The sequence below is a fragment of the Rhinolophus sinicus genome, linkage group LG09, assembly GCF_036562045.2.
Source record: "Rhinolophus sinicus isolate RSC01 linkage group LG09, ASM3656204v1, whole genome shotgun sequence".
Lineage (NCBI taxonomy): Eukaryota > Metazoa > Chordata > Mammalia > Chiroptera > Rhinolophidae > Rhinolophus > Rhinolophus sinicus.
The window spans coordinates 112485362-112497049 of record NC_133758.1 but is presented as its reverse complement, the minus strand read 5'-3'; the positions used below and the strand labels follow the sequence as shown (position 1 = coordinate 112497049).

General features: G+C 43.3%; 1 protein-coding gene across 1 annotated transcript in view; it reads right to left on the bottom strand.

Annotated features, from left to right (window-relative positions):
* Positions 1-3290: 3290 nt before the first annotated feature.
* The window catches only part of ZNF277 (zinc finger protein 277), an 81649-nt gene continuing 73251 nt past the window's right edge, over positions 3291-11688 (bottom strand). The window contains exons 8-12 of the mRNA XM_019726346.2: positions 9214-9281; positions 7858-7954; positions 6223-6265; positions 5163-5337; positions 3291-3768 (exon numbers count right to left, since the gene is read on the bottom strand). Of these exons, the coding sequence (XP_019581905.2) occupies positions 3582-3768; positions 5163-5337; positions 6223-6265; positions 7858-7954; positions 9214-9281 (570 nt within the window). The 3' untranslated portion in view covers positions 3291-3581. The remainder of the gene's footprint in view (positions 3769-5162; positions 5338-6222; positions 6266-7857; positions 7955-9213; positions 9282-11688) is intronic.

Sequence of the window (11688 nt, the reverse complement as noted above, 5' to 3'; positions counted from 1 at the left end):
GGAAATTGACTGGCCTGAGTGATGGAGTCGGTGGAGGTGGTTTTGGTCTGACCCTAGGGCGTCTGAAATGCCAAGCTTTGGACTTCGTTTTTGTAGGCAGTGATGGAGGTATTGGAGTGGGTTTCCTTTTGTGAGAGTAAGAGATCAATTTTTGTTTTTTTTGGTCTGTCTTTCACTTTTTCCTCCTGCTTTAAAAAAATTTTTTTTAGGTTTTACAACTTACCACAGCACATTCTTTTGATCTTCTAATGTTTTCCAAATGATGAAAACACCAAAATCACGATCTATGGTGTTAGTTTTTCATTTACCGCTCACCCTGAACCCAAGTCAATTGAGAATATCTTCAAAAAGCTGTTTTTGTAGTCTAATTTTACAAGCCCCAAAAGAAACAGTTTCCCTTGAATCTTATAACACTGTGAATTAATACTGTACTAAGTTATTTGCATGTTTTCAGTTTGAGTTAACGTGCTTACGATGCCGTTCAATCTTGCAAATTGCTATCAGCAGGAATTGAACATGCTTTAGCTTTTCAAAATATCAATTTATAAGGCGTGAGTTCAACTGCAGCTCCTGGTTTAATCCTCCAGCTATCCATTTTCTACAGCTTATTCAAAGCTGAATTAAACTTCAGGGATGTAGGGTGGCTGTTTTTGCAGACTAAGCAAACAATAGCTGCAATTTGATGCCCTTGATGGAAGAGGATCGGTGTGTTAATTCTGCATATAAATTCAGCAAAATCCTTACATTAAAGAAGTCATTCTTGTTCTGATTGAAAGTTTGACTCTCTTCTCTCAAAAAGAATTGCAATTCCTCCATTCATTAAAAAATTTCAGGACTTGGCTTTGTCTCATTTTAAATAGCCATATACTACTTTTATTTTTCTGCTTTTTTTCTTGTGAGTAAATCCCCATCTCTCTGATCCTGTTTTCTCATCTCTTTTCTCTTGAGGCAAAAAATTCCTGGCTAGCTACCTCACAACATTGTTTTGAGGGACAAGTGAGATGAGACTTGGAAAAGTTGAGAGGACTGCTAAACTCTACACAAAATGCTTTCGTTTGTGCTAAGGCGACACCTATAGCTGGAGCAGTTACTGTCAGGGCATTTTTGCATTACACCCTCCTCTGTCTTTGTGGGAGCACCTTCTCCATTCTCCTGAGTGCGCTAGACCAAGGTGCAAAGCATGCTGGAAGTGCTGGGGAATTCTTACCCGCAGGGGCACTCCTCACCCCTGACCACTGTTGGCTGGTGGGTAAATGCCCCAACTTTTCCCCCAGGTGGTGGTGGTGGGTGGGGCGGGGGGTAACTCTAAGAAGTGTTCTGCGCATTCTTGCAAGAGGTCCTCAGGAAGGTTGGGCCCCAGTTCCCACAGCGGTAATCCTTTATTAACAATGCAGTTTTGTGTTCCTTCCATTTCAGTTTTTGCTTTTGCACTTCATATCCTGGTATTTCCTGGGTTTGCTTGTCAAATAAATTATGTGCACTTAGATTATCTTAAGGTCTGTTTTTGGTGGAACTTGAAGGCAAGCAGAGTTTGCCACCCCAAAACATGCCTCTTTGGGATACTGATTAGTTTAAGCTGGTTATTTTTAAGAACCAAAAGACGGGAAGAAATTTTGACCTTTCCCCTAACTGCCTGAAAGATTTTAGATAGAAGACCTGCTCTAAAAGGGAGCTGTCATCAGAGAAAACTATAGTTTAATACAAACTAGTGTGTGATAGGCGAGAGGAACCTAGCAAGGCCCCTGTGGTCAAAGTCCTCTCTGTGTCCCCTCATTAAAGATGGGGGGACACTTATTTACCAAACACTTGCTTTTCCATCTCTATGGGAATTACGTTCCTCCCCTTGGAAGTCCCAACCACTACCCTCCCTTTCTCTTTAGCTCAAGGTGGCATTTAAGCTTCAACTGCCTGATTTGCCCTTGGGCCTTATATTTTTATGGGACTTCTGTATGTACATATGTAATTAAATTTGGTTATTTTCTCCTGTTAATCTGTTTTGGTCATTTAAATTATTTGACCAGCCAGAAGAACTAAGAGGGTAAAGGGGAAATTTTCCACTTCCCTACTAACTCAACCTAAGATCATATTCTGACGGTCTTTCAAAAAGTGTATGCCCACCTCACTCACCAATGATATGCTAGAATTCTGTGGCTTTCTCACCCAGCCTTAGTCCCGTAGGCAGTAAGTCTATTTTGTCTCCTGACTACTGGGACTTAGTCTATTGAGTGGCCACTCTTGGCCACGCTTACCATCCCTGAGACGGAGCATTGCTAGCAAATGCTTCTTGCCAGCAAAATGTTCCTCCACTCCTAAATACTTCAGTGTGTGTCTTCTAAGGACAAGGACATTCTCAGGTGTAACCACAGTGCAGTTATCAAAATCGGGAAATCAGCACCTATACCGTCACATTTACTACAGATCTTACTCAAATTTTGCCAATTGTCCCTCTAATATCTTTTATAGCAAAACATCTTTTCTTGGTCCAGGACCCAATCCAGCACTACACATTGTGATAGCTCTAGTCTGGGGCAGTATTTCAGACTTTTTCATGACCTTGGTTTTTGAAAAAGAAAGGCCAATTATTTTGTAGACTGTTCCTCAGCTTGGCTTTGATTGATGTTTCTTAATTATATTCACATCATGCATTATTGGGAGGAATCCTTAAAAGGAGTGTCTCACCCTCCTCTCTGCATCTTACCAGGATGGACACAATATTTGTCTTATAACTGATAATACTGTAAAAAGACACTTTTGAGAAAAGTAGGGTAAACTGGAAACATATTTAATAAGTTATTGTTAATTTTGTGAGAGGTCATAATGGCATGTGGTCATGCTTTCTAAAAATGGCACTTCTGTTAGTGAGACCTCACTCACACTCACACACACACACTCACACTCACACACACACACTCACACTCACACACACACACTCACACTCACACTTTGCAGGGGAAAGGGAAGTTATTTGGCCTCACATCCATTTCTAAGGAGTTTGGCAGCTCTAGGCAGAAAGCAGTAATGATAATATCGTCAGACCTTGATTATTCTGACACAGTGCCCAAGTTGTACATTATCCAGATTGTTGACCATTTTTATCTGGATCTTTTTTATCATTATCTGGATCTTTCCTCTGTGGTTCTTTTTTCGGTCACTACATTTCCAGCTTACCCAGCATAGTACACAAAGCACACATCTGTCAAATTCTGTGACTTACTGGATGAAGAAAGCCTGTGGGGAAGAGACTGAAACTACTGGTTGAAATTTGGTTTATAAATAATTTGAACACTTCATTTCTTTGTGATTTGCACGTCTTTATTACAGATATTTATGAGTCTAATGAAATGAGATCATTTATGATGATTATACAATAAAACTTGTGGACCAAAGTATTAAAAAAAAAGCCCTCATTTTATTGTTCTATTTTATTTTTTGAAAAAGAAAACAATGTTTTTTTCTTTTTCTTTTTTAAAGTTTATTTCACCAAGGACCAATCATTTGCTGACGGTCACACATTTAAACTATTTTTTCGCGTCTGTCTCATAGGAGAAAAACATGAAAAATTGCTTCTGTGGCAGTTTCCTCTAGTTTTTCAAGCACTCTTGTAGTAGCAACTGGTTCAAAATACTGCTTTTTTTCAAAGCATGCAGTTTAGATGTATCTTCACTGATGATGGTAACATTTCCATTTTGTCCCTGAGCTGTCAGGTCATTTTCACTGTCAGATAGTGTGCACAGTAGTGTGTCATTTTCGTAGGTTGGAAAATAATACCTGAAAACAACCACAGACATATTGAATAACCAAATTATAAATTGTCCAGAAAATTTCTAGGCAGCTGAATGTACACGTTACTATAATTTTGCTAGGTTTCCTTGCCAACCACGTCAGCAGCATTTTGCAACGGTTGTAAGGGAGATAACTTCTGAATGACTTTCACTTTGACCTTTACTGGCTGACATCAGTCTTCCTAGTATCTTTGCTAGTTGGCAAACAGCCTCTGCTTGATATCTACCATAGTAAGAAACTCACTGTCGTAAAAGGTAGCTGACCCGAGTGTTGGGCAGCTCTAGTTAGTGCTAACAGTGACATATGGCGTTAAATGTGACACCCCTTTCATTTCTACCCAGAGGTCCCAGGTCTTCCCTTGAGGTTAACGAAATTCAAATATAGCTACTTTTTCATACACTAATCCTTTAAGTATCTGATAAAAACAACTGCTTTCCCTTGCGGTTTCTTTTCCAATGTAATCATTACTGGTTTCTTCATTCTAGGTGATCAAAAGATAAAACATCTATAGAGGTTTACGTCTGTTACTCTGGTTCCTTGTCTGGACACTTTGTAGTTAGTTCTAGGCCACCACTAGACTTCAACCCACGTAAGAATTATAGGAACAAGGTACCATGTCAACATAGGGCTGAGTCTGCCTCTCACAAATTGGGGATTTTGTTTTAAAGGGGAAAATTAGAGCATTTGGGCTAGAGTTTTGGGGTGACCTGATGTAACATTCCCTAAGAATAGAGGCGTCTCCGGGCAGCTAGAACCCCACAGCCGCTCAGAGGTTACTTCAGCTGCGGTTATGCAGAGCGATATGAGAACCAGCCGAGAAGGCTGGACTGGCCAGCGGTTGCTGGGAGTCTGACAAAGCCTCACCAGGTACACGTCAGTAGACCAACTGCTTAATGCTTCTAATGTGCCAAGGTGCAAAATACATACCAAAGCACTGGGAACTGCATACTCTTTAACGTAGTAATTTCTAGTTTATCTGAGTGAAATAATTAGATAGGTGTGCAAACATATGCAGGCAAAAAGATATTCATTGTATCACTATTTATAAGAGCAAAAAGTAAGGAACAACTCAAATATCTAACACATTAGGATATAATCATGTAATGGGACCTCTGGTATTTGCCACCCACTAAAAATGATGCAGTCGATGTGTATTAGATATGAAAAGATGTTTACAATGTTTTGTTAACAAAACACAATTTGAAAATCTATCATACAGTATCTGTGGAGATGTGTATCACTACACCACAGAATCTGAAACAACTGGTTACATTGGTAAAAAGGGGAGTTACTGTAAAACTAAGGCTTCTGAAGATTTTCACATTTTACAATAAACACGCATTGCTTTCTTCGTGTGCATGTGGGTGCGCAGTACTCACTCCGGCTGATCCCATGTCTTTACTTCAGGAAGCAGCGATGTGTGTTTAGCTTCTTGCATGTGGGTCCGTAAGTCTGCTCTGGATCTGAACTGCACACGGCAGCCGTAACACCTGCACTGGTGAACTTGCCTCCGAATGAAATTGACCAGTTTCACTTGCTGATAGAAATTTAATCCTGAAAATGAAAACACACAGACTCATCGGACAACTGGTCAGACCCGTTTTTGCACTGTTATGATTTTTCAAAAGAGCCGCTTCTCTTTATTAACCCACCGAGGAGGCAATACAGTTATAAAGCATAATAATGGGCACCAATAACAGCCAGCAGGTACGCACATAGGGCTTACGTGCTACCACTGTTCTAATCACTTGCCATGTATCAGTACGTGTCATCCTCCCCAAACCCTGGCACAGAGGTAGCGATCTCATCTCCACATTACAGACGAGGGAACTGTCCACGGCTGCACGCTAGTGAGCTGCAGAGCAAGGCTAGGACAGCAGGCTGTTAGGTCCAGAGCCCACGTTCACTCCTGAGCTCATTATATACCTGCCTATAAGAGCAGCAACGTGGAGAACATATCCCAGAGTCTAGGGAAGTAGTCACTGAACTCAGGTGTGGGGAGTGAGCTTTTTATTGTCTTGGATCCACCAGCAGGTCAGTAATTCAGGTTTAATGCCCCTAATCTTTCTGCCATAGAGATACTGAGAAGGGTGCAGCTGGGTGCACCCAGAACAAATCATGGCGCTGCCTCCAAGCAGTGCGGCAGGGGTTCTGCAAACACGAGCCACTCCCTACAGGTGAGTATCCTGTTCCCCTGCGGCCAGTGTCACACGGCCAGTAAATGCAGGCGCTGGAATCTGAACTTCAAAATCCATGCTCTTTAAGACTATATGAAATCAAAAACCACATTCGAACGTCACAGTTCGAAATGGCTGCGAAGCGCTGCTTCTGGAGCGTGAAGACCGTCTGGGGGAGACACGTCATGGCCGGGTGCTGTTTACCTGCAGGGCGGCGGATTGAAACGCCGTGCCAGAGAAATGATGTCCCAAGCACACTTACCAAGCTCTGACTTTATTTTGAGGAGATCAAATTCGTGTGCTTCCTGAAAAGGGGAATGAATATATCTGTGAGCACACAAATTATTTAACCTTCCTGGCTGACGTTATAAACAGCTTATTCACAGGAGTCTGGACGCTGGAAACGGTCTCAGTTCACCACCTTCTGCTTCTGAGGTCTGAAACCTAAGTACCTCCCCCCACATCCGAACAAGTCAAGTCAACCAGTTAGAACATTTTAATTATTCCCAGCTCCTGTCCAGTGTTTACAGTGCACTATGTCTCACCCTGCAGTCTGACAAGTGTCCCAGCCTCTGCGTAAGATACGACCTTTCTGTGTTATCATTATGGACGTAAGTGTTTGCTCCACAAGCTGATAGTAATTGTACAATGGCTGCTTTTCATTTGATGCTGTCAGATACACTGCGGAAGCCTGCGAGTTTCTTTTCACTCACCTTCCCATAAATTAAATAGAAGTTTACAGTGCAGAAGCTCACTGTATTCTGTTCCACCCCTGCTACTGTCCGTCTGGGTAAATGTTCTGACTTCCAAGTTCACAGAGAATGAAGACCATGTGATTCCCTGCGAGGCATTTAGTGAAGCACCACAGGCGGGCCAAACGTCATCACTGACCAACGTGAGATGCTGGGCAAAGTTGCTCCAAGGGAGTCGCTACGCAGGGTACAGACACTAAAGCTCCCTTCAATTCAAAGATAGGAGGGCACTGAGACTGAGACGTAAAGGCACTGCTAGTGGCAGCCTGTTTCAGAGACACTCACCTCCTGCTTTGAGGAGGGTGATGCCCGTGGCCTTTTAACACCTTCTGCATCCTTGCAATACTGAAAGGAACAGTGTTTCTGAATGTCAGTGGCGAGTCGGTGGTAGAACAGGAGAATCTGCGCCACGGCTAGCAGAAGGGGGTGGGGGACGGGGAGGGCGAGCACATCAGAATCATGGGGTACTATTTTTCTATTATACTCAGCCCTCCACCCGCCAGGGGCTATACTGTCGGGAATCAGCAGATAGTCCCCTGTCCTACCCTGCAGCTGAGGCTCAGAGATTCAGGGCGTGTGTCACCTCTCAGATACATTGGCATGGAAACGGGTGTAGCTCTGCTAGCTTCAAGCTTCATTATAACATAAAAATGGCATCCAGGAGGGAACGCACAAACTGGGAATTCTCCCAAATTTGTTCTCTCCAAGTCCTTGTAACCAAAGGAGCTGCAAGACCACACCCTGTGCCCCCTCCACCTCTGTGCCCCCAGCCCCCCAGCCCCCCAGGGCTCTGTGAACGGCAGCTTTCTCCCTTCCCGCTTGTTCACCAGCACAGGAAGCATTGGGAAGACTCAGAACCTGTGCATGTCTGGGAACTGGGAATCATGGTCGCAGAGGCTGCCTTCTAAGCAGCCGGATCCATAAGCATCTCAGGGTGGGGTGGCGGCAGTGGTCTGTGAAATCCCACAGTCACAGCTCACCAGGTCCGGTGGAGTACCACACTGCCCGGGTTCTGGTTCTCCTGCGTGGATTTGGCCTGACTCGTCTGCCTTGCTTCTAGTACTTTTAAGGATGGGATAATGATGAGGCGCAGTCTGATGAGGTGTCGGAACAACACAAAACCCAAATGAATAAAAGTACCTCACCTCCATGTGGACACACAATTTCTCCATCGTTTCCGCTCGCTTTTCACAAAACAGGCAGACAGCAGAGACCGGATGTTCTTCCCAATCAGACCAGTCGCTGTGTTAGGAGGCAAACGGCAAATGTGGAGACTCGCTTTGTCCAGAGGGGCCAGTGACGTGCATCACCTCGTCCTCCCTAGGAAACCCTGCCCATCTCTTTCAACTCGGACGTTTCTGTAAAGGCTGTCACCTCATATTATGATTTTTGATACAGCTCTTGAAATTTGAAGCAGCACCATGAAATGAATATAAACAGCAAACAGGGGCTGCTCCGTTTTCTTATACATTTGCCTTTCTTCTGAGCAGCTCTGTCACTACAGAGCTGGCGTGATGTCTTTCGGAGACAACCAGGTTTCCTTTGCAAAGGCGACACATGAGGAGAAGGGACGCTGTCTCATTAAGACAGCTACCAAGTCTACATGCTGTGAGGGGATGCTGGGAATGCGTCTCTGCGTGACAAATGCGGTTTGAAAAAGCAAGCCGAATCGAGTGTCAGCGCTAATTGAAAAAAAATAAATAAAAAGGGAAACGGTATCTCCTTCATGTGGGAAATACTGATCATTTTAAATGGGGCAAGTGTTAAATCTGGTGTTCGATTGGTAGATAAAGAACTCAACAAGCGTACAGAGCTTCCCCCCTCCCCTCCTGTCTTTAACCATTTTCTCCTCCTGCGTTTATTTTTGGAGCTCCTGCCACCTTCTTGTCATTCCTAAACCAGGAAAATCAAAATCCTGGGAGAGGAAAAGACCAAACAGCATTGAATGAAAAGAAGAAGCATAACAGGGAATCCTTTTAGGTTGAAAAGGTCACTTTCTCAAGCTTATGATTTCGAGCAGAGGGGCTGTTGTGAATTTTTTCAATTTGTCACCAGTGGGCTGAACACAGAAAAAGGTTGAGTTCAATTCAGGTATTTGCTCCACTCTGGTGACAAGCAGCATGGCGAGTTCGACGATCACACCTCTTCTAGGTCTGGGAGCCAACCCAGTCAGCAGAGCACTCTGGAAAGGGACTTTTCTCTGAATTACACGTTACTTGTGTGTTCATTAATGGCCTTCGTGACAAAAGGCCACTATTTAGTTAGAATAACAGTTGCTTTAGTGACTTTTGTATCAAAGTTATTTTGAATTCAAATTTTTGCTATATTACACGAAAGGATGCATGGCTTAGAGAGATGGTTTTCTTTCTTTCATTCTATCTTTCCAGAATGACAATTTTGAAGCCAACTGTTTTTAAAGCAGAAGGTCTTTGTGAGAGAATTAAAGAACTGTTTTCCTGCTCTGTAAACACTAGTGAATCAGCAGCAATAAGGAGCCTTACTCTTCCTGATGGTCCGTCAAGTCCCGATCATCTTCTGACTGAACTTCTTCCCACGATTTCCCAAGTTCCTTTGGAGGAAGCACAGAGGGATTAGAGACGTGGAGGAGGGGAGGGGAAACAGACACAGAACGCATACAACAAAACCAAACCATACTCAAATGGTTTTAAAACAATACAGCAGGCTATAGTAAAACTGTTATTTTGGGGACGAGGAAGGAGATATGTACCTTAAAATGCTTTCAATTTGTTTTTTTTGTTTTTTTTGGAGAAGCAGCAATACCCTGTCAATCAAATTCTTTTCTCTTAAAATGCAAATCAGTGTTTCTCCACTCTGCACGCACATTAGGATCTTTTGCAAAAACCACCACCATTTCTCGATGGGGAAGGTCCGCCCTTTTAGGACCACACCTGGCAAACTCAGTCCCAGTCCCAGCAAAACTTCGTGGAGTCCTGAGCAGTGACTTCTGGTTCAACCCTTTCTCCTTTCTCCCGTGAGCCATTTGTTCTCTCTCCACAGTCTTCCCATCACGTCTGGCACAAGCAGACAGTGCCCTGAAGAGGGATGCTGGGACATTAATGGACCCTTCTTCAAGCAGCTAACCTACGGCTACAGTAAAGCCCAACGTGACCTGCTACAAATACAGATATCCTTGCTTGACAGCCTTTCTTTGAACAAACAACCAAAATTCACTCTCAGTGATGAACACTGTTTTCTCAAAAAAAGGTATCCATTTAACTAAAAACAAAGAGCTTCAAGTGCCATTATGATTTAAAGGAAGAAAGAAAATCTATCATTCATCAACTTAACGAGAGATTTTGAAGCTGTCATCTGTCAGCTAAATGTTGCATAAACTCAGACATGCAGAGATTTACCATAACATCACTGGAGAGTTAATTTGGACTCTAATGTACTTCCCAGAGTCGTCACAAAGTGTTTAAACCTCATTATGGATAAGCAAGGTGGCCTCTGAACTGCCAACAGGACCCTTGTTGCTGGAATTTCTGGTGATGAATTAGCTCTTTCACGCATTACTCGGTGTCTCTGGGCTTGGAGGAAGGCATTACTCAAGGATGGGCCCTCTGTGTTCTTCCCATTCTCAGCGATATGGGCAAATGCTGCCTATCAATAAAGGTTTGGAGCCAAATGTAACAAAAAAAACATTTCTTTGTCAAACTTAAAGCTCAAAGCATTATTTTGCAACTTTCTCAGCATTCAGTACCACATGTAGGGGTTTATCTAGGCAACAGCACTGACCACTCATCACTTGAGAAGAAAACGGACCTCTGTCCACTAACATATTAGGAAACAAGTGACAGTGGCCCAGACTTTCCTAGAATGCTGTGCTTTGGTACAATTAAATATATGATTTTTACAGGAATAAGACCGAAAGAGGAAAAACAAAACAAAACAAAAACCAAGCACATAACTCCCTAATTAAGATACTGTGCCTGCTATGAATCATGTCAGGAAGGCAAAGAACACAAGAAAAACAAAGTTTGGAAGGCATGTCAGTAAAGATGTTCAGAACACCCCCTCAAACCCCTGCATCAGATGGCTTATGATCAAGGAGCGGTGAAGAAAAACACGGGGAAAAACAGATCCCTTTCACCCAGTATCCCTCCGCCCCCAAGCACACACACTTATATGTGCTTACACAAAAAAATCATGAGAAACAGAGAAAAGTGTTTAAATGTGAATTATCTCATTAAAGAGAACGGTAACAAAGCTATGAAAAACAGGTTAAAAGTCTACTTTTGTTAAAATGGCTTTGTATAGTTAAAGAATAAAAACTGAAATCAAATAATAAAACCACGGCAAAACCAATTCCCTTTAGAAAAACTCAGGGCTTGAAACGTGAGCACCTTAGGAGCACGTGGCTGACGCCTGGATGATGATGGCAAGCGGTGCTGCTCTCCAAGGCAGGGGCGGCAGAAGGTGAAGCTGCCGGGACCCTGTCCCCTTAACCATCCCCACTCTCCAATGAACCCTCGTGTTTGTGAGAAAACAGAGCAAGAACTCCAAGTAGGTGATCTAGGCTATGCAAACAGCTTTTCACGCATTTGTAAGTCTGTCATTCAGAGACTGATATGAATTATTAAACATTATAGAAATGATCTGACCTAAGAAGGAAAAAGAATCTGTCGACTGGCTGAGCGCAGAAGAGAGCCCAAACCAGCCTCTTTGTCCCTTTTCATGACTATCAGGTGTATCTTGCTAGGAGTATCGTGGGTGCTTCCATCAGTGCTGGTCTGGAGACCATGTTGGGAGTGGAGGTGAGGAAGTCTGTGGGTGCACGACCCAACCTGCTACAGGCATGCTCAGGCACCAGAACTGGGCCCCCCACAAGGAGCTGAGATGAATGTGCTCGAATGTCTGTCTGCCCCACCGACCTACAAACTCTGAGAGTGAGTAGTAACTCAAATCAACCACCTGGCTTGTCTGCAGGATTGTTCTTTCTGTGCCACCAGGATCTG